The 20,657-nt window shown below is 62.5% G+C and overlaps 2 protein-coding genes and 1 long non-coding RNA gene across 5 annotated transcripts in view; 2 read left to right on the forward strand and 1 right to left on the reverse strand.

Moving 5' to 3' along the window:
- Window positions 1-6,195, reverse strand: part of ADGRL1 (adhesion G protein-coupled receptor L1) — a gene marked incomplete at its 3' end in the record, with an annotated part of 53,136 nt that extends 46,941 nt beyond the window's left edge. The window contains exon 1 of the mRNA XM_033083707.1: window positions 6,111-6,195. Within this exon, the coding sequence (XP_032939598.1) occupies window positions 6,111-6,180 (70 nt within the window). The remainder of the gene's footprint in view (window positions 1-6,110) is intronic.
- Window positions 6,196-9,048: 2,853 nt separating this feature from the next.
- On the forward strand, window positions 9,049-10,848 carry LOC117009524. Of its 3 annotated transcripts, none has more exons than XR_004420493.1 (3): window positions 9,049-9,281; window positions 10,073-10,221; window positions 10,795-10,848. It is a non-coding gene; the product is annotated as an uncharacterized LOC117009524 (long non-coding RNA). The 3 variants fall into 3 exon arrangements; XR_004420492.1 differs by having other exon boundaries at window positions 9,050-9,281; window positions 10,081-10,221; XR_006163137.1 differs by having other exon boundaries at window positions 9,050-9,281; window positions 10,120-10,221.
- Window positions 10,849-12,897: 2,049 nt separating this feature from the next.
- On the forward strand, window positions 12,898-18,244 carry LOC117009479 (atherin-like). The gene is made up of 5 exons (XM_033083708.1): window positions 12,898-13,396; window positions 14,694-15,098; window positions 15,396-15,489; window positions 16,021-16,132; window positions 17,288-18,244. Exons 1-5 carry the CDS (start codon window positions 12,898-12,900, stop codon window positions 17,450-17,452), a joined length of 1,275 nt encoding a protein of 424 aa, XP_032939599.1. The 3' UTR covers window positions 17,453-18,244.
- Window positions 18,245-20,657: the final 2,413 nt, after the last annotated feature.

Below are 20,657 nucleotides of genomic sequence, written 5' to 3' on the forward strand. Positions count from 1 at the left end.
CAATGGGCCGGGACGGAGGGGAGACCCCAGAACAGTCCTGCGGGGCTGGGGGAACCCCAAAATAGGGTCAAGGAACCCCAAAATGGGTCAGGGAACCCCAAATGGGTCCCTGCACCCCCAAACTGAGTTCCTGCACCTCCACCCCTGTGCCCTGCTCAGCTGGGCCCCAAACCCCAAATCAGGGACCCTGGGCACCCCCCGGCCCCAAATCCCAAACACCTGGAACCCCAAATTCTGAACATTTGGGATCTCAAATCCCAAACACCTGGAACCCCAAATTCTGAACATTTGGGATCTCAAATCCCAAACACCTGGAACCCCAAATTCTGAACATTTGGGATCCCAAATCCCAAACACCTGGATCCCCCAAATTCTGAACATTTGGGATCCCAAATTCCAAACACCTGGAACCCCAAATTCTGAACATTTGGGATCCCAAATCCCAAACACCTGGATCCCCCAAATTCTGAACATTTGGGATCCCAAATCCCAAACACCTGGATCCCCCAAATCCTGGACACCTGGGATGTTTGGGTCTCCCAGAATGCAGGAATCCCCTAAAGCCTGACACTCAAACCCCCAAAATCCGCAGTCCTCGATCCCAAACACCTGGGACCCCAATTCCAGACACGGGGATCTGCCAATGCCAAACACAATCCTAAAATCCAGTCCCCAAAACCTGGGATCTTCCACATCCCAGATCCCACATCCCCCCAAAATCCTGGATCTCCCTGATCCCAGATCCCCCCATAATCCGGGATATCCCAAATCCCACATCCTGTGTCCCCCCAAATTCAGGATCTCCCTGAACTCAGACCCCATGTCCCCAAAAAATCTGGGATCTCCCCAGTTACAGATCCTGTGTCCCCAAAAAATCCAGGATCTCCCCAGTTACAGACCCTGTGTCCCACAAAAAATCCAGGATCTCCGCGATCCCACATCCAGGGTCCCCCAAAAATCTGGGCCCTCCGTGATCCTGTGTCCCCAAAATCCCAGATCTCCCAGATGCCACATCCTGTGCCCCCATGAAATCCAGGATCTCCCTGATCCTCCCAAATCCAGGATCTCCCTGATCCCAGATCCCCCCAGACCAAGGATCTCCCTGATTCCAGATCCCCCAAGACCCAGGATATCCCTGATCCCAGATTCCCCCAGACCCAGAATCTCCCAGATCCCAGATCCCCCCAATACAGGATCTCCCTGATCCCAGATCCCCCCAGACCAAGGATCTCCCTGATTCCAGATCCCCCCAATCCAGGATCTCCCTGATCCCAGATCCCCCAAGACCCAGGATCTCTCTGATCCCAGATCCCCCCAAAATCTGGATATCGCAAATCCCACATCTTGTGTCCCCCCCCAAACGCAGGATCTCCCCGAACCCAGACTCCGTGTCCCCAAAAAATCCGGGATCTCCCCAGTTACAGATCCTGTGTCCCCCAAAAAATCCGGGATCTCCCAAATTACAGATCCTGTGTCCCCCCAAAAATCCAGGTTCTCCATGATCCTGTCTTCCCAAAATCTCAGATCCCCCAGATCCCACATCCTGTGCCCCCATGAAATCCAGGATATCCCTGATCCCAGATCCCCCTAATCCAGGATCTCCCTGATCCCAGATCCCCCTAATCCAGGATCTCCCTGATCCCAGATCCCCCCAGTCTGGGATCTCCCTGATCCCAGATCCCCCCAAATCTGGGATCTCCCTGATCCCACATCCTCCCCCAATCCGGGATATCCCTGATCCCAGATCCCCCCAGTCCAGGATCTCCCATTCCCGGACCTGTCCAGATCTCCCAAACTCCAAATCCGGGACATCCCAAATACGGAATTGCCCAAATCCCAAATTCTGGGTGACCTCAAAAGCTGAGCCCAGGCCTTACACACCCATTACACACTCCTTATACACCCCTTACACAGCCCTTACACACTCTTTATACAGCCCTTACACTGCCCTTACACACCAATTACACACCCATTACACAGCCCTTACACACCAATTACACACCCATTACACACCCCTTACACAGTCCCTACACAGTCCTTACACAGTCCTTACACACCTGTTACACACCCCTGGGCCCCTCTGGGCTGTTGCACACCCTCACACTCCTCTCACACACCCCTTACACATCCCTGGGCTATTGCTCACCTGTTACACTCTCCTTACACACCCGTTACACGTCCCTGGGCTGTTGCACACCTGTTACACTCTCCTTACACACCTGTTACACGTCCCTGGGCTGTTGCACACCTGTTACACTCTCCTTACACACCTGTTACACATCCCTGGGCTGTTGCACACCAGTTACACATCTGTGCACACTCTTTGAAGACCCCATGGCACATCTGGAGCCTCGCACACCTGTCACAACCCCTTGCACACCCTCGCACACCTCTCACACACCCCTTACACACCCTGGACACACCTGGGACTATTCCAAGACCTTACACACCCCTTGCACACCCAAGGGCTCATCTGGGGAGCTGCACACCTTTGCACACCCCTTGCACAGCCCTGGGATGTTCTCAGCCCTTGCTCACTCCTTTTGCACACCCAAAGGCCCCTCTGGGCTGTTGCACACCTCTCAGGATCCCTTTACACACATCTTACACACCCCTGGGTGTTGCACACCTCTCAGGATCCCTTTACACACACCCCACACATCCCTGGGGTGTTGCACTTCTCTCACACACCCCCTCACACCTGTCACACTCCACTGCACAGCCTTTACACCTCCCTGGGTGCACACCCCTTTTGCACACCCTTTGCACACTCCTGGGCACCTGTGGAGTCTTGAACACCTCTGACACTGCCCCTTGCACACCCCTGGGTGTTGCACACCTCTCAGGATCCCTTTACACACACCTTACATACCCCTGGGTGTTGCACACCTGTCACACTCCCTTTACACACACCTTACACACCCCTGGGTGTTGCACATCCTCAGGATCCCTTTACACACCTTACACACTCCTGGTGTGTTGTACACATCTCACACCCCCCTTGCACACTCCTGGGTACCCCTGGGCTGTTGCACACCTGTCAGGATCCCTTTACACACACCTTACACACCCCTGGACTGTTGCACACCCGTCAGGCTCCCTTTGCACAACCTTTGCACACCCGTGGGCTGTTCTGAGCCCTTGCACTCTCCTTTTGCACACCCAAAGGCCCCTCTGAGCTGTTGCACACGCTTGCACAGCTCTCACACTGCCCTTGCACACCCCTGGGCACACCTGGGTGTTGCACACCTCTCAGGATCCCTTTACACGCGCCTTACAAACCCCTCTCACACCTGCCACACTCCCCCTGCACAGCCCTTACACCTCCCTGGGTGTTGCACACCTTGCACACCCTTTGCACACCCCTGGGCACCTGTGGAGCCTTGAACACCTCTGACACTGCCCCTTGCACACCCCTGGGGTGTTCTGAGCCCTTGCACACCTCTCCACCACACACTCCCTTGCACACCTGTGAGGGCCCCTTTGCACACCCCTTGCACATCCCTGGGGTGTTGCACAACCATGAGGATCCCTTTACACAAACCTTACACACCTCTGGGCTGTTGCACACCTCTCACACACCCCTTACACGCCCCTTGCACACCCACGGGGACACCTGCGTGTTGCACACCCTTCATGATTCCTTTACACACCCCTTACACAACCCTGGGGTGTTGCACACACATCAGGATCCCTTTACACTCCCCCTGCACACCCCTGGGCTGTTCTGAGCCCTTGCACGCCCCTTGCACATCCAAAGGCCCCTCTGGGCTGTTGCACACCCTTGCACACCTCTTACACTGCTCCTGCACACCTACAGGCACGCCTGGGTGTTGCACACCCATCAGGATCCCTTTACACAGACCCTACACACCCCTGGGCTGTTGCACACCTGTTACACTCCTTTTACACACTCCTGGGGTGTTGCACACATCTCACACGCCCCTTGCACACCCAAAGGCCCCTCTGGGCTGTTGCACACCCTCCTACACCTCTCCCACTCCTCTTGCACACCCCTCACACACACACGGACACCTGTGGGGTGCTCTGAGCCCTTGCACAGTCCTGAGCACCTGTGGGCTGTTGCACACCCATCAGGATCCCTTTACACACACCTTACACACCCCTGGGCTGTTGCACATCTTGCACACCTGTCAGGTTGCCCGTGCACACCTCTCACACACCCTTTGCACACCCCTGGAGACCTGTGGAGCCTTGAACATCTCTGACCCTGCCCTTGCACATCCCTTTCATGCCCCTGGGCACTTGTGTAGCCTTGCACACCTGACAGACTCCACTTACACACCCCTGGGGTGTTGCACACATCTCACACCTCCCTTGCACACCCCTGGGCACCTGCAGGCTGTTGCACACCCGTCAGGATTCCTTTACACACACCTTATACATCCCTGGGTTGTTACACACCCCTTGCACACCCAAAGGCCCCTCTGGGCTGTTGCACACCCTTGCACAGCTCTCACACTCCCCCTTGCACACCCCTGGGCTGTTGCACACCCTCACATACCCCTTGCACACCCTTTGCACACCCCTGGAGACCTGTGGAGACTTGAACACCTCTGACACTGCTCTTGCACACTCCTGGGTTGTTGCACATCTGTCACACTCCCTTTACACACCCCTTACACACCCCTGGGGTGTTGCACACCCATCAGGATCCCTTTACACACCCCTTACACACCCCTGGGGTGTTGCACACCCTCGCACACCTGTCAGGTTGCCCGTGCACACCTCTCACACACCCTTTGCACACCCCTGGGCACCTGTGGAGCCTCACACCCCTCTCATCCTGCCCCTGCACACCCCTGGGATGTTCTCAGCCCTTGCACTCTCCTTTTGCACACCCAACGGCCCCTCTGGGCTGTTGCACACCCTCACACACCCCTTGCACACCCTTTGCACACCAACAGGCGCCCGTGTAACCTCACACACCTCACACTGCCCCGGGGCATCCCTGGGCTGTTCTGAGCACTTGCACACCTGTCACACACACACACACCCTTGCACACCCGTCAGGCTGCCTTTGCACACCCCTCGCACACCCCTGGGCACGACTGGAGCCTTGCACACCTGTCAGACTCCCCTAACACACCTCTGGGCTGTTGCACACCCTTGCACAGCTCTCACACACTCCCTTGCACACCTGTCAGGGTCCCTTTGCACACCCCTTGCACACCTCTGGGATGTTGCACAACCATGAGGATCCCTTTACACACGTCTTACACATCCCTTGCACATCCACAGGCTCCTCTGGAGCCTTGCACACCTGTCAGGCTCCTCTTACACACCCCTGGTATGTTGCACAGCTGTCAGGATCTCTTTACACACCCCTTACACCCCTCTGGGCTGTTGCACACCTCTCACACACCCCTTACACACCCCTTGCACACCCACAGGCACACCTGGGTGTTGCACACCCTTCAGGATCCCTTTACACACACCTTACACATCCCTGGGGTGTTGCACACACATCAGGATCCCTTTACACTCCCCCTGCACATCCCTGGGGTATTGCACACCCTTACACATCCAAAGGCCCCTCTGGGCTGTTGCACACCCTTGCACACCTCTCACACTGCCCCTGCACACCCACAGGCACACCTGGGTGTTGCACACCCATCAGGATCCCTTTACACACGCCTTACACACCCCTGGGATGTTCTGAGCCCTTTCACACCTCTCTCACACACCCACACCCTTGCACACCTGTCAGGCTCCCTTTGCACACCCCTTGCTCACCCCTGGGCTGTTCTGAGCCCTTGCACACTCCTTTTGCACACCCAAAGGCCCCTCTGAGCTCTTGCACACGCTTGCACAGCTCTCACACTGCCCTTGCACACCCCTGGGCTGTTGCACACCCTCACACACCCCTTGCACACCCCTGGGCATCCCTGGGTGTTGTGCACCCCTTGCACACCTGTCAGACTCCCCTCACACACCCCTGGGGTGTTAAACACCCATCAGGATACCTTTACACACCCCTCACCCACCCCTGGGTGTCCCTAGGGTCATTCCCGAGCCCTTCCCCCCCTCCCCTGCCCCCCCCCGGGGGGTCCTGACCCCTCCCCCCCCGCCCCTCCCCCCTCCCTTACCGTGGGTGGCCGAGGTGAGGAGGAGGAGCAGGAGCAGCGCCGGGACGGGGCGGGGGGAGGGGCGCGCCATGGCGGGGGAGGGGCGCGGGGACCCCCCAACCTCACCGGGGGGCTCCGAGCTGGGGGGGACACAAAAATGGGGGAGGGAGGAGTTACGGGAGGGGGTCCCCAAAATTGTGGGGGGGACCCTGTAGTTAATTGGGGGGGGGTTAATGAGGGGGGTTAAATTGATGAATTAAATTAATTTATGGGGAGGGGGGACCGCGCTGTCCTGACCCCCCCATCCTCTGTCCCCCTCCTCAAATTCCAACCCCACCCTCAAATCGAGGGGGGTGTCCAGGCCCCCCTCCCCAAATCCGGGGGGCCCTGACGTTCTGTCCCCCCCTCCCCCACCCCCGGACCCTCTGCTCCCCCAAAATCCCGCCAGGATCGGAGCCCCCTCCCCCCCCCCGGGGGGGGGTCACAGCCGATGATCGCCCCCAGCCCCCCCAATTCCCCCCCAGCCCCCCCCTCCCCAGTTCCCCCCCTCACCCCGCGCAGGGGCCGATGCGGCCGCGGTGCATTATGGGAAGCTCAGCCCCGGGTTGCCAGGGGCGACGGCGCCGCGGTGCATTGTGGGAGAATCCCCCCATCACCCCCCCCCCCACCCCAGAATGATGGGGGGGGCGCAGCGCCATCCCATAATGCTCCACGCGCCGACATAGCCCCCCCCCGCCACAAATCCACCCCCCCTTGGGGAAACTGAGGCGGGGGCGGCCCCCCCCAAAAAAACCACCTCGGGGGGGTCCCCACCCCCACCCTGCCTCAGTTTCCCCGCGGGGGAGGGGGGGAGGGGGTAACAACCCCCAGGGGGGTCCCAAATTGGGGTGGGGGGGGTCGGGAGGGGCCGCACTCCTCTTTTCAACCCCCCCCCCCCTCAATTCCCGGCCCCCGCCCTGTTCCCACCCCCCTCTTTATCCCTCGGCCCCCGCCCTGTTCCCCGACCCCCCCCAGCCCCCCTCGAATGTCACCCCCAGCCCCCCCTGGGAGACATCGCGAGCCTCCCCCGCTTTTCACAGCCCCCCCCCTTTTTTTATCGCGACAGGACCCCCCAATTCCCACGGCCCCCCCCATTCTGCACAGCCCCCACCCTCCCTCCCCCGCAGGACCCACCCCAGGTTTGCGCGACCCCCCATTCCAAACCCTCCCCCCATTTTACCCCCCCGCCTTTTCACGACCCCCCCCCAAATTCACCAGCGCCCCCCCCATCCCCCCCCAGCCCCTCCGCACCTGCGGGGGCGGCTCCTCCATCCCCCCGACCCCCCCGATCTGAGCGAGCCGCTCCCCCAGACCCCCCCAACCCCCCCTGCCCCACCCAGGACCCTCCCCGGGCCCCCCCGGACCCCCCCGGACCCCCCCGGACCTGCGGGTTCAGCTCCATGCGGCGATCGCGGCGCGACCCCCCCCGGACCGCCCCGCGCCCGCGGGCTCCCCCCGGCGGCGGCCGCCGGGACTGCGGGACCCCTCCCCATCCCCCACCCATCCCCCACCCCAACAGCGCCCCCCTCGGTCACCGCCGGGACTGCGGGACCCCTCCCCATCCCCCCACCCCAACAGCGCCCCCTCCAGTCACCGCCGGGACTGCGGGGACCCCTCCCCATCCCCCACCCATCCCCCACCCCAACAGCGCCCCCTCCGGTCACCGCCGGGACTGCGGGACCCCTCCCCATCCCCCACTCATCCCCCGTCCCAACAGCGCCTCCCCTGGTCATTGCTGGAACTGCAGGGACCCCTCCCCATCCCCCCCACCCCAACAGCGCCCCCTCCGGTCACCGCCGGGACTGCGGGGACCCCTCCCCATCCCCCACCCCAACAGCGCCCCCCTCGGTCACCGCCGGCACTACAGAGATCCCTCCCCATCCCCCCCCCCCCCATCCCCCACCCCAACAGCGCCCCCTCTGCTCACCGCCGGGACTGCAGGGACCCCTCCCCATCCCCCACCCATCCCCCACCCATTCCCCACTCCAACAGCGCCCCACCTTGGTCACTGCTAGAACTGCAGGGACCCCTCCCCATCCCCCACCCCAACAATGTTGCCCCCCCCCGGTCACTGTTGGAACTGTGGGACCCCTCCCCCTCCGTCACTGTCCCCCACTGTGGTCCCTGCCCCTCCCCCACTGTCCCCTTTGGGTCCCTGCCCCTCCCCCCCATCCCCTCCCTCCATCGCCCCCCCGCGGTCACCGCCGGGACTGCAGCGGGGGCGCTAATGAGGGGGCGTTAATCAGGGTCTTCATTAAGGGGGTGCTAATGAGGGGCTTAACAAAGACAGGCGGGGCAGGAGTGAGCTTCATTGATGAGAGTGTTAATGAGGGAGGGGCTAATGAGGTAGGTGCCAATGAGGGTGCTTAATTAGGGGGAGCATTAACGAGAATGTTAATGAAAAAGACTTAATGAGAAAGGTTAATGAGCTGACCTGGGCGGATGGGAGGCTCCTTAAGCCAATTAACAGGCAGGCCCATCCCAGATAATGAGTAATTAAGAGCAGCGGGAGCCCTGCTAATTGCTACCACCAGCCATATATTAACATATGCTAATGAGCTGGGGTAATTAAACAGGCGCTCGTTAATTGAACGGGGGTAGGAGGGGAGGGTGGATTCATTGACAGGCACAGAGGACAGAGCAGGGATTATTGGGGGGACTGGGCCCCATTAGTTTAATTAAGGGGGTTAATTAACCAGCCCCGGTTGGCAGCGTTGGCCAATGAGGAGCGGCGGAGGTGGGACTGATGGCAGCGGTGACCAATGAGAAGTGGCGAAGGGTGGGACTCAGGCAGGATTGACCAATGAGAAGTGATAGGGGGTGGGATATGGGCAGAGCTGACCAATGAAAAATGGCCGAGGTGGGACTCGGGCAGCACTGACCAATGAGAAGCGGCGGCTGCGCGGCACAGCCAATGAGCGGCGGGAGCGGGTGAGGGGCGGGGCCCGCGGGAGCCGTGCGCCCGTGAGGGGAAACGCAGCGGGAGAAAGGAGAGGGGGATGTCGGGATATCGCGATAGGCACCGGGATTTACACCGGGATCGTGGCATAGCGGGAAGTGGGAAAGCTGGAGAACGGTGAGCAAAACACAGGGATGTCGCGATATCGGCGTAACCGAATGCGGTGATGGAGGCTGAGCGGGAGGAAAACACAGGTGAGGACCGGGGGGCTCCGAGGGAAGGGGAGGGCAAAGGGCGGGAGAGGAGGCGGGGGAGGGAAAGGGCTGGGGTCCCCCAGCCCCCCCGGGCTGTCACCCCCTCCCCACCGGGAGCGGAGCGTGGGAAAGGGGCGAGGTTGCCATGGGAACGCGTGGGGGTGTGGCCTGGGAGGGGCGTGGCCTGGCTGTGCCATTGGAACCCATCGGGCGCGTTCCGCCAGTGGGCGTGGCCTGGGTGGGGCGTTGCCACAGCGACAGGAGGCGCGCGGGGTCATCATGGGGCTGGGCAGGGGCGTGCTGGGTTGCTATGGTAATGTGGGCGTGGCTATCACCAGGGGGCGGTGCCAAGGCGCCGTTGCTATGGGGACGGGGCGTGGCCCGCTGGGAAAGGGGCGTGGCCTCAGTAGGGCGTGGTCCCGCGGGAGTTTGGGATGGATTTGGGGGGGCCCGGGGGGCGTGGCCGGGTCAGGCCCGACCCCTCCCCATTCCCCGGGGGCTCGGGGACAAAAGCCGGGGTGTCACGGGCGGTACCGGGGGACAGCGAGGGCACAGCGGGGATGTCCCCCGGGGGTCCTGGCTGGGGCTGGGACCCCCCGTTCCAGCTGTGGCTGCAGGCGCTGCTCTGGGCGCTGCTTTTGGGGCGCCTCCTCCGCTACGGGGGGTGCCAGGGCCGGGGGGAGCCCCCCCAGGAGCAAAAGCACAAAAACGGGGAGGGACCACCCCAGAGCGAGCCTTGATTGGGGGAGGGGCAGAGGGACCCCCTAAAGGTCCCTCCTTGTCCCCCCGAGGCCTTTAGGGGGTCCCCTTTATTTGGGGGGGGTCCGTCCTGCCTCAGTTTCCCCCGTTCGGAGCGGGGAAGGGTCACTGGTCTGACTGGGCCGTACTGGGAGCCCCTTCCCCACCTTGGGGACATCTCGCGGTGACAGCTCCGGACACGGTGAGGGGGGGCCGGGGGGGATGGGGGGTGGCCTTTGTCCCTTTTGGGGTCCCCCGCTGTCCCTTCCTGTTCCTCGGGGTTCCTTTGGGGGTCCCCAGTCAGCTTTGGGGGGGTGGGGCTCTGTGATTTGGGGTGTCCCTGTCCCTTTGAGGTGTCCTCTGTCCCCTTTGAGGTGTCCCCTATCCCTTTGGGGTCTCCCCTGTCCCTTTTGGGATGTCCCCTGTCCCCTTTGATGTGTCCCCTGTCCCTTTGGGGTGTCCCCTGTCCCTGTGAGGTGTCCCCTGTCCCTTTTGGGGTGTCCCCTGTCCCTTTGGGGTGTCCTAGGGGAGTCTTGGAGGTTCCTTGGGGACTTTTGGGAGAGCCCTGAGAGATTTTGGGTCCCAGGTGGGTTTGGAGGGGGTCTCTGGGGGCGTTTGGGGTCTCTGGGAGGTTTTGGGGGGTCCTGGGGCGGTTTTGGGGTCTCGGTGGGGATTTAGGAATCTCTGGGGGGGTTGGGGGTCTCATGGGGGAGGGGATTTGGGGGAGTTTTGAGGGGATTTGGAGGTTTTTTGGGATTTTTCTTCCCCCCCACAGATCGTGCTGAGCTTCAAGGACCTGGAACAGAGCTGGCAGGACCTGGGGGGACCCGAAAAAGGCACAGCTGGACCCCAAAATAACACCTGGGGGTACCTGAAATGCACAGCTGGACCCCAAAATAACACCTGGACCCCAAAATAACTCCTGGGGATACCTGAAAAAGGCACAGCTGGACCTCAAAATGACACCTGGGGGTACCTGAAATGCACAGCTGGACCCCAAAATAACACCTGGACCCCAAAATGACACCTGGGGGGACCCAAAATGCACAGCTGGACTCCAACATAACAGCTGGACCTCAAAATAACACCTGGGGGTACCTGAAATGCACAGCTGGACCCAAAAAATGCACACCTGGAATCCAAAATACATCTGGACTCCAAAAATGCACACCTGGAATCCTGAATGGACACCTGGAACTTGAGATCAAATGAACCCCCCCGCCCCCTTTTTGGGGTTTTTGGGGTGTCTCAGGGTGGTGACCCCCCCATTTTTGGGGTTTTCCTAGGGCTGTGACCCCCTATTTTGGGGTTTTGGGGGTTTCTGGGGGTCCCAGGGCTGTGACCCCATTTTTGGGGTTTTGGAGTGTCCCAGAGCAGTGACCCTCCCCCCCCATTTTAACCCCCCCGGTGGAAGCCCCTCCCCATTTTGTGCCCCAAAGCCAGGAGGGGGGTCCCCAAAACCAGTCCCCAAAACCCCCCAAGGCTCCTTTGGAAATGAGTTGGAGCCAAATCAATAAAGTTTGGGTTCAAAAATCCCCTTTGGAAATTTTGGGGTGCTCCCAAAATGGGGGTTCCCATAGATTTGGGGGAGACCCCGATGGGTTTGGTGACCCAGAGATTTGGGAGGGGCCCTTTGGATTTGGGGAGGTCCTAGGGGTGGGGGGCACCATAAATTTGGGGGGATTCCAATGGGTTGGGGGGGCGTTCATGATTTTGGGGGTGACCCCATGGGTTTGGGGTGACCCCATGGATTTGGGGGGGCTCCCCAATAGGTTTGGGGTGACACCACTGGGTTTGGGGTGACCCCATGGGTTTGGGGGGGCTCCACGGGTTTGGGGTGACACCAATGGGTTTGGGGGGTGTCATGGGTTCGGGGTGACACCAATGATTTGGGGTGACTCCATGGATTTGGGGTGTCCCTGGTTCAGGGGGGAACTCGGGTGTAGGGGCCACTGGAATGGGGGGTCACCCCAATGGGTGGGGGGGACTTAATGGGTTTGGGGTGGTCCCATGGATTTGGGGGAGCTCCATGGGTTTGGGGTGGTCCCATGGATTTGGGGGGCTCCATGGGTTTGGGGTGGCTCCAGTGGGTTTGGGGTGATCCCAATGGGTTTGGGGTGACCCCAATGGGTTTGGGGGGGCTCCATGAGTTTGTAGTGACCCCATGGGTTTGGGTTGGTGCCATGGATTTGGGGTGATCCCACGCGTTTTGGGGGGCTCCATGGGTTCGGGGTGACCTCATGGGTTTGGGGTGACACCAATGGGTTTGGGGGGCCTCCATGGGTTTGGGGTGCCACCAATGGATTTGGGGTGACTCCATGGTTTTGGGAGGGCTCCATGGGCTCAGGGGGTCCTTGCAATTGGGGGAGCGGGGATCCAGCAGTGGGCGTGGCCTATCACAGGGGGTGTGGTCTCACGGGACAGGGGGCGTGGCCTTTTAGATCTAGGCGTGGCTTATCCAGATGGGCGTGGCTTAATAGCGACTGGGAGAGCTTTGATGTGGGCGTGGGTTATCGCAGTTTGGGCGTGGTCTTGGCGTCCGTGTGGGCGTGGCTTCGTGCGTCGGGCGTGGTTTCAGCTTCGCGGTGGGTGTGGCTTAGTGCATGGTAGGCGTGGTCTGAGCTTCGTTCTGGGCGTGGCTTAGGTGGGCTGGGCGTGGTCTGAGCTGTGGCTGGGCGTGGTCTGAGCTCCACTCTGGGCGTGGCTTTGCCGTGGGCGCGGCCGCGCGGGGCGGGCTCCACCCCGAGGCGCGCGCGCGCGGCGGCCGCGGCTCCTCCTCCGAGCGGGCGCGCGCGGGCGGAGCGGGGGCGGAGGAGGAGGAGGAGGAAGGGGCGCGGGACGGGGGGGGCCGGCGGTGCCGCGGGGGGGGGGGGCGGCCATGGCGGTGCCGCCGCCGCCGCCGCCGGGCCCCGAGCAGGCCCCGCGGTACCAGGAGTGGATCCTGGACACCATCGACTCGCTGCGTTCGCGCAAGGCGCGGCCGGACCTGGAGCGCATCTGCCGCATGGTGCGGCGGCGGCACGGCCCCGAGCCCGAGCGCACCCGTGCCGAGCTGGAGAAGCTGATCCAGCAGCGCGCCGTGCTCCGCGTCTCCTACAAGGGCAGCATCTCGTACCGCAACGCCGCCCGCGTGCAGCCGCCGCGCCGCCCGCCGCCGCCCGCTCGCCGCCCGCCGCCCGTCAGCCTCCGCGACACCGCGCGGCTGCTCGGCGGCGACGGCCGCCTCACCCGCGGCCGCCTGCAGGGCTCGGCCGCGCCCGGCGGCGCAGGGGGAGCGGCCGGGGCGGCCGCCGGGGCGGGCGGCGGCGGCGGAGCGGGCGGCGGGGCCCGGCCGGAGCGCACCCGGCTGGGCGCCATCGCCACGGCCCGCGGGGAGCGCGGGAGAGCGGCGGCGGGGAGGGCGCGGAAGGTGAGGAGGGGGCTGAGGGGACACTGAAGGGGGGTGCGGGGGGCGTGAGGGGGCACCGGGGGCCCAGCGGGGTCCGAGGGCCGTGAGGGAGAGCGGGGAATGGCGCGCCGGGGAGGGGTGGTGGTCGTGAGGGGACGCTGGGGAGGGGTCCGGGGGTCGTGAGGGGACACTGGGGAGGGGTCCGGGGGTCGTGAGGGGGACGAGACATGAGTGGAACAGGCGGATCCGGGGGTCGTGAGGGGGCCCTGAGGGGTCCGAGGGCCGTGAGGGGGAGCGCGGGAAGGGCCGGGAGTCTTGGGGGAGGCTGAGGGGAACGGAGGGGCCCGGCGATCGTGAGGGGACACCGGGGGCAGAGCCCTGAGGGGATCGGCGGGGTCCTGTGAGGGGACACTGGGGAAAGGTCCAAGGATCGTGAGGGGGCACCGGGGCAGAGCCCTGAGGGGGACGGGGGGGTCCTGTGAGGGGACGTGGTAAATTTTTGGGGGTCGTGAGGGGGCACCAAGGCCCTGAGGGGATCCTGACAGGATGGAGGGTGCAGAAAGGGGGAGAGCCCTGAGGGGATCGGAGGTCCTGTGAGAGGACATTGGGGAAAATTTCGGGGGTCCTGAGGGGGCACCGGGGCAGAGCCCTGAGGGGGACGGGGGTGTCCTATGAGGGGATGTGGAAAAGTTTTTGGGGTCGTGAGGGGGCACCAAGACCCTGAGGGGATCGGGGGTCTGAGGGGACCCTGAGGGCAGGGAGGAGACTGTGGGGGGCTCTAGGGGGGAGTTTGGGGGTGTCCGAGGGTCCTGAAGGGATCCCTGAAGATTTGGTGGGGACACGAAAGGGACACAGAGAAAGGGGTCTGGGGGGCTGAAGGGATTTGGGGAGGGTCCCTGAGGGGATTTGAGGGGGCTGGGGGAGTTGGGGGCAGCCTTTAGGAGACCCTTGAGGGGATTGGGGGGAACCCTGAGGCGACAGCAAAGATCTCAAAGTGAAGTTGGGGACCCCCAAAAGGACTTGGGAGGGGGGGGTGGGCAGCGAGTTTAGGGGACCTGAGGGGCTTTTGGGGCCACCAAGAGCCAGGACTGGATTTGGGGGTGAGGTGGGAGGTTGGGGGAACCCCAGGACATATTGTGGGGAGAGCAGAATTGGGGGGTGCTGGGTTTGGGGGGGAGCCCTGCAGGACTTTTGGGGTTCATTTTGGGGGGATTTGGGATTGGGGGGGAGGTGGCTTTCAGGACTGAGGCTGCTCTGAATTTTTTTTTTTTTTTTGGGGGGTGGAGGTGGGTGCAGCTTTGGATCCCCCGTTTTATTGGGGGGCCTCCAATTTTGGTGTCACTTTTTTGGGGTTCTCTGTGGGGTGACATTAACGCCGCCCTTATGGGGACCCCCCCTCCCTTCCCAGCCCCCCTGCAGCAGCAGCGAGGCCTCGGCACGGGAGGAGGAGGAGGAGGAGGAGGATGAGGACGAGGAAGACGAGGACGGGACGGGCTCGGAGGCCTCGGAGGACGCTGGGCCCCCCCGGCAGCTGAACGGGGAGGGTCGAGGGGGGCCCCCCCTGCGCCCCCCGGGGCAGCCGCCCCCCGAGCGGCCCCCCCAGGCCAAGGCCTGCGCCCCGGGGGAGGGGGGCTGCCAGCACATGGCCCCCCTCAAAAAGGAGGGGGCGTTTGGGCAGCCCGACAGAGCAGGTATAAGGGAGGGGAGTGTGGGGGGAAGGGGGGAGTTTGGGTTGAGGGGGGAATTTGGGATGAGGGGGCAGTTTGGGGGTGCTAGGGGCAGTTTTGGGGTGAGGGGGCAGTTTGGGGGCGCTGGGTCAGTCTGGGCTGGGGGTCATTGGGGCTGCCCCAGGAGTGACCCCTTGGTGACCCCTCCCTGTCCCTGTCCCCTCTCCCTGTCCCCTCTCCCTGTCCCCTCTCCCTGTCTCTCCCTGTCCCCTCTCTAACCCGTCCCTGTCCCATTTCTCTGTCCCCTCTCTGTCCCCGCAGTGTCCCCGGCGCTGGCCGGGGCAGAGCCCTCGGTGCCGCTGTCCCCAGGCCGGCCGGGCCCCCAGGCCACCGAGGGGGCCCCGTTCAGCTGCACGTGAGTCAGGGGCCGGTGTCCCCTCTGTGTCCCCTCTGTGTCCCCTCTGTGTCCCTTTGTGTCCCCTTGTGCCCCTCTGTGTCCCGTCATGTCCCTCTGTGTCCTCTCTGTGTCACCTGTGTCCCCGCTGTGTCCCAGCCAGTGTCCTGCTGTCCCCATGCCCGTTGTGTCCACATCCTCCTGGCTGTCCCCTGTCACTGTGACCCCGTCCCTGTGTCACGCCCCTGTTGCTGTGACCGTGTCCCCACGGTGTCCCCATTCCAGTGACTATGTCTGTGTGTCCCCCTGTCCCCTCTGGTGTCCTCCTGTCCCCCGCAGTGTCCCAGTGACAATGTCCTGGTGTCCCCCTGTCCTTTCCGGTGTCCCAGTGACCATGTCCCCACAGTGTCCCCATCCTGGTGACCATGTCCCTGATGTCCCTGTGTCCCCGTGTCGGTGTCCTGTGTCCCCATGCCGGTGTCCCCATGCCGGTGTCCCCATGCCAGTGTCCCCATGTCCCCATGCCGGTGTCCCTGTGTCCCTTGTCCCCAGGGCCGGGCGCAAGGACAAGGCCGTGGATCCGGTGGACTGGTCAGTGCGGGACGTGGTCGAGTATTTCACCGAGGCCGGCTTCCCTGAGCAGGCTGGGGCCTTCCAGGAGCAGGTGGGGACCCCTGGCACCCAGTGTCCCCTCAGTGTCCCCTCAGTGTCCCCAGGGCTCCCTCTGTCACCGTGGGTGTCCCCAAGAATTCCCCCCTTCCTGCAAAATTCCGCTGTGCCCATCCCTGCCCTGTCCTGCTGCTCCCAGGTGTCCCTGGGGGTGTCCCCAAGGTGTCCCGGGAGGTGTCCCCCTCTGACCCTGCACTGTCCCCAAGGTGTCCCCAGGTCTGTCCCCACTGTCCCTGTGTCCCTGCAGGTGTCCCCAAATGCCATTTCCCCCATAGGTGACTCCCCCTCCTCACCCCACCCTGCTCCATCGCCTGGGGCTGCTCCAGCTTCTGTCCCTGATGTCCCCATGGCTGTCCCCAGTGTCCCCATGGCTGTCCCCAGTGTCCCCAATCCCCAGGAGATGGACGGGAAGTCGCTGTTGCTGATGCAGAGGGCCGATGTGCTCACGGGGCTCTGTGTCCCCATGTCCCCAGTGATGTCCCCATGTCCCATGGCTGTCCCATGGCTGTCCCCAAAGATGTCCCCAATGATGTCGCTGTCTCCCCTGTCCCCAGGAGATCGATGGGAAGTCGCTGTTGCTGATGCAGAGGGCCGATGTGCTCATGGGGCTCTGTGTCCCCAGTGATGTCCCATGGCTGTCCCCTATGATGTCCCTGATGTCCCCATGTCCCCTGTCCCCAGGAGATTGACGGGAAGTCGCTGTTGCTGATGCAGAGGGCTGATGTCCTCACGGGGCTCTGTATCCCCATGTCCCCAGTGATGTCCCTGTGTCCCCTGGCTGTCCCCAATGATGTCCCCAATGATGTCCCTGATGTCCCTGTGTCCCCTGTCCCCAGGAGATTGACGGCAAGTCGCTGTTGCTGATGCAGAGGGCCGATGTGCTCACAGGGCTCTGTGTCCCCATGTCCCATGGCTGTCCCATGGCTGAAGCCAAAGATGTCCCTAATGATGTCCCTGTGTCCCCTGTCCCCAGGAGATCGACGGGAAGTCGCTGTTGCTGATGCAGAGGGCCGATGTCCTCACGGGGCTCTGTATCCCCATGTCCCCAGTGATGTCCCCATGTCCCATGGCTGTCCCATGGCTGTCCCATGGCTGTCCCCAATGATGTCCCCAATGATGTCCCTGATGTCCCTGTGTCCCCTGTCCCCAGGAGATCGATGGCAAGTCGCTGTTGCTGATGCAGAGGGCCGATGTGCTCACGGGTCTCTCCATCCGCCTGGGCCCCGCGCTCAAGATCTACGAGTACCACGTGAAGCTGCTGCAGCGCAGCCACTTCCAGGACGAGGAGCCCCCCCCGGAGCCCTTCCCGGCCTGAGACCCCCCCCAAATCCAGGGGGGCGCCCCCAGACCCGTGGGGACCCCCTGGGATCCGGGAGGGCTCCTCCCTCCCCCCCCTGCTGCTGCACACAGAGACTTTGGGGGGTCCCACCCCGTGGTTTTGGGGGGTCCCACCTCTCTTTGAGGTGGTGCTGTCCCTATTTGGGGGGGGGTCTCGCCTCTCTTTAGGGGCCCACCTCGAATTTGGGGGGGGTTCCTGCTGTTGTTTGAGGGGTCCCACCTCACTTTGAGGGGGTCTCATCTCTATTTTGGGGGGGGTCTCATTTCTCCCACCCCTCTTTGGGGCTCCCACCTCTCTCTGGGGGGTCCCACCCCTATTTTGGGGTCCCACCCTTCTTTGAGGAGTCTCTCTTTTGGGGGGAGGGGCACTTCTGTAGGGGACCCCCCTCTTTTGAGGCATTACCTCTCTTTTGGGGGGGTCCCACCCCTTATTTGGGGGGGCTTCTCTTTGGGGGTGTCATTTCTCCTTTGGGGGTGTCTCACCCCTCTTTTGGGGCGGCTTCTCCTTGTGGGGGACCCCTCTTTTAGGGGGTCCCCCCCTCTCTTTTGGGGGATCACCCCTCTTTTTGGGGGGGATCCCACACTCTGAGGGGGTCACCCCTCCTTTTGGGGGGTCCCCTCTCTCTGGGGCACACTCGGGGTGGGGGCACCCCACTCTTTGGGGGGGTCACCCCCTTTTTAGGGGATCCCCCTTTTCTTTGGGGGGGGATTTTTACCGCGGGGGGAGGGGGGGGGCTCTGCCCGGAGATGTTTTAACCTTGCCCCAGCTCTGCCCTCCCCCCCAAATTGGGGTGCGGCCCCCCCTGACCTCTTGGCCACGAGGGGAGGGGGAAGCCCCCCCAAACCCCACCCTCCCCCCCGCAGTCTGTGCCCCTCCCTCCTTCCCCGGGCCTGGCTCGTTTTGGGTTTTTTTAAATAAAAACGGAAAAATGAAATAAATAAATAAATACAAAATGTGCGGGATGGGGAGGGGGGGTTGGGTGGAATTGGGGGTCGGTGCTGCGCGTGCGCGGGTCCTCCCGCCCGGCAGGGGGCGCTATGCTGCTCGGCCCTAGCGGGAGCCGCTCCTTCCGCCGTGCGCATGCGCCGCAGCCACCACAAGGCACGGCCCAAAAAGCCCCGCGCCACATACAAGTCTGTATTGCTCCGGGACAGCCTCAGCACCCCTAAAATGCCCCAAAACATCCTTTAACTGCCCCGAGCACCCCACAGAACAGCCTCAGGCTTCACTAAAGGAGCAATAACTACCCGCAAGCCAGCCTAAAGTGCCCCAGAAACAGCCTCAGGCGCCGCTATAGGCACAAATGCCCCAACAGTCCCAAGTGTGCTTCGAGCCCCTCTAAAACATTCTCAGCCTCCACACAGGCCTTTCGACCCACAGAACTCCTAAACAGGCCCTAATTGCCCCTACACGCCCGTAAAGCGCCATAAATATTTATATGGAACAGCCCCGCACCGTGTCCCACTACGGCGGCCGGAGAGGCCCAAAAACCGCTCTGTCCCCCAGCCCATTGCCCCGCCCTATGGCGGCCGGAGAAGACCGAATGCCCTGAGACAAGCGCATGCGCAATAGCAGTTCCCCGGCGAGAATGGCGGCGCCCAGGTGCCCTTTTTCCGTATGTCGACCAGGAGGGCCCACTTCTCCCCACCGCCTCACCCCGCGTTCCTAAAGCGGCCAAAGAAACCCAACCCCGACCCCTTGTTCTCCCTTCAGTCCTCCCCCATCTACAGCGGCGGGTGAGGCTCGTAACTGCCTCCCGTTACTCCACGTATGTGCAATGACGGGGAAAGATGGCGGGGCTCCCTCTCCTTTCCTCCGTACGGCGGCCGGCGAGACCCATAGAGCACAAGAGAGGCTGCGCGCATGCGCAACAGCCACTCCGGGGGGAAGATGGCGGCGCCCTCTGCGCCCTCCCTCCGTACGGCGGCCGGCGAGACCCATAGAACACAAGAGAACGCAGAGCGCATGCACAACACCCGCTCCAGGGGGAAGATGGCGGCGCCCTCTGCGCCCTCCTTCCGTACAGTGGCCTGCAAGACCTCCAAAGCCCCGCCCCTCGCGGGCGCCGCGCATGCGCCACGCGGGGGGGAAGATGGCGGCGTCCTCGCTGGAGCAGAAGCTGTCGCGGCTGGAGGCGAAGCTGAAGCAGGAGAACCGCGAGGCGCGGCGGAGAATCGACCTCAACCTCGACATCGGCCCCGCCCGCGCCCGCCCCAGTAAGCGGGGCCGGGGCTGCGGGGGGGGAAGGGCCAGGGGGGGCCGAGGGCCGCTGAGGGGAGGCCGCGGGGGGGGAGGGGAGGGGGGGAGGGGATCCGAGCTGAGGGAGCCGTGAGGGGGGGAGGGGATTTGGTGGGGGGGTTGGGGGGGGATTTGGAGTGTTCGGGGCAGTTCCGGGGTGTCGGGGTCAGTTCTGGGGTGTTGGGGCAATTCTGGGGAGCTTGGGGCAGTTCTGGGGTGTTCGGGGCAGTTCTGAGGAGCTTGGGGCAGTTCTGGGTAATTTGGGGCAATTCTGGCGTGTTCAGAGCAGTTCTGGGGTATTTGGGGTAATTCTGGGGTGTTGGGGGTAATTCTGGGGTGTTTGGGGCAGTTCTGGAGTATTTAGGGCGGTTTTGGGGTGCTTGGGGCAGTATTGGGGTGTTTAGGGGCAGTTCTGGGGGCAGTTCTGGGGTATTTGGGGTCACTCAGGGCCATTTCAGGGCAGTTTTGGGGTGTTTGGGGCTTTTCTGGGGACTTTTTGGGGCCGTTCTGGGGACATTTTAGGGCAGTTTTGAGGTGTTTGGGGTCACTCAGGGCCATTTCAGGGCAGTCCTGGTTGGCTCCAGGACGTTCTGGGTTATTTTTTGGGGCAGTTCTGGCTCCTCTTGGGTCCTGGGGCAGCTTTAGGGCAATTTTGGTTTTTTCTTTTTAGAAGGGTTTGAGGCTTTTGGGGCGATTTAGGGACATTTTGGGACACTCCTGGTTTTTTAGGGTTTTGTAAGGTTGTTTTTTAGGGTTATTTTTTTTAGGATTTTTTAGGGTTTTTTTAGGGCTTTTTAGAGGTTTTTTAGGATTATTTTTTAGGATTTTTGGGAATTTTTTTTTAGGGGGCTTTATGGCTTTTTTTAGGAGTTTTATTAGCGGTTTTTAGGGGGGTTTTGGGGGTCATTTTTTAGGATTTTGGGGGTTTTTTTGGAGGTTTTTT

The sequence above is a fragment of the Catharus ustulatus genome, chromosome 33 (assembly GCF_009819885.2).
Source record: "Catharus ustulatus isolate bCatUst1 chromosome 33, bCatUst1.pri.v2, whole genome shotgun sequence".
Lineage (NCBI taxonomy): Eukaryota > Metazoa > Chordata > Aves > Passeriformes > Turdidae > Catharus > Catharus ustulatus.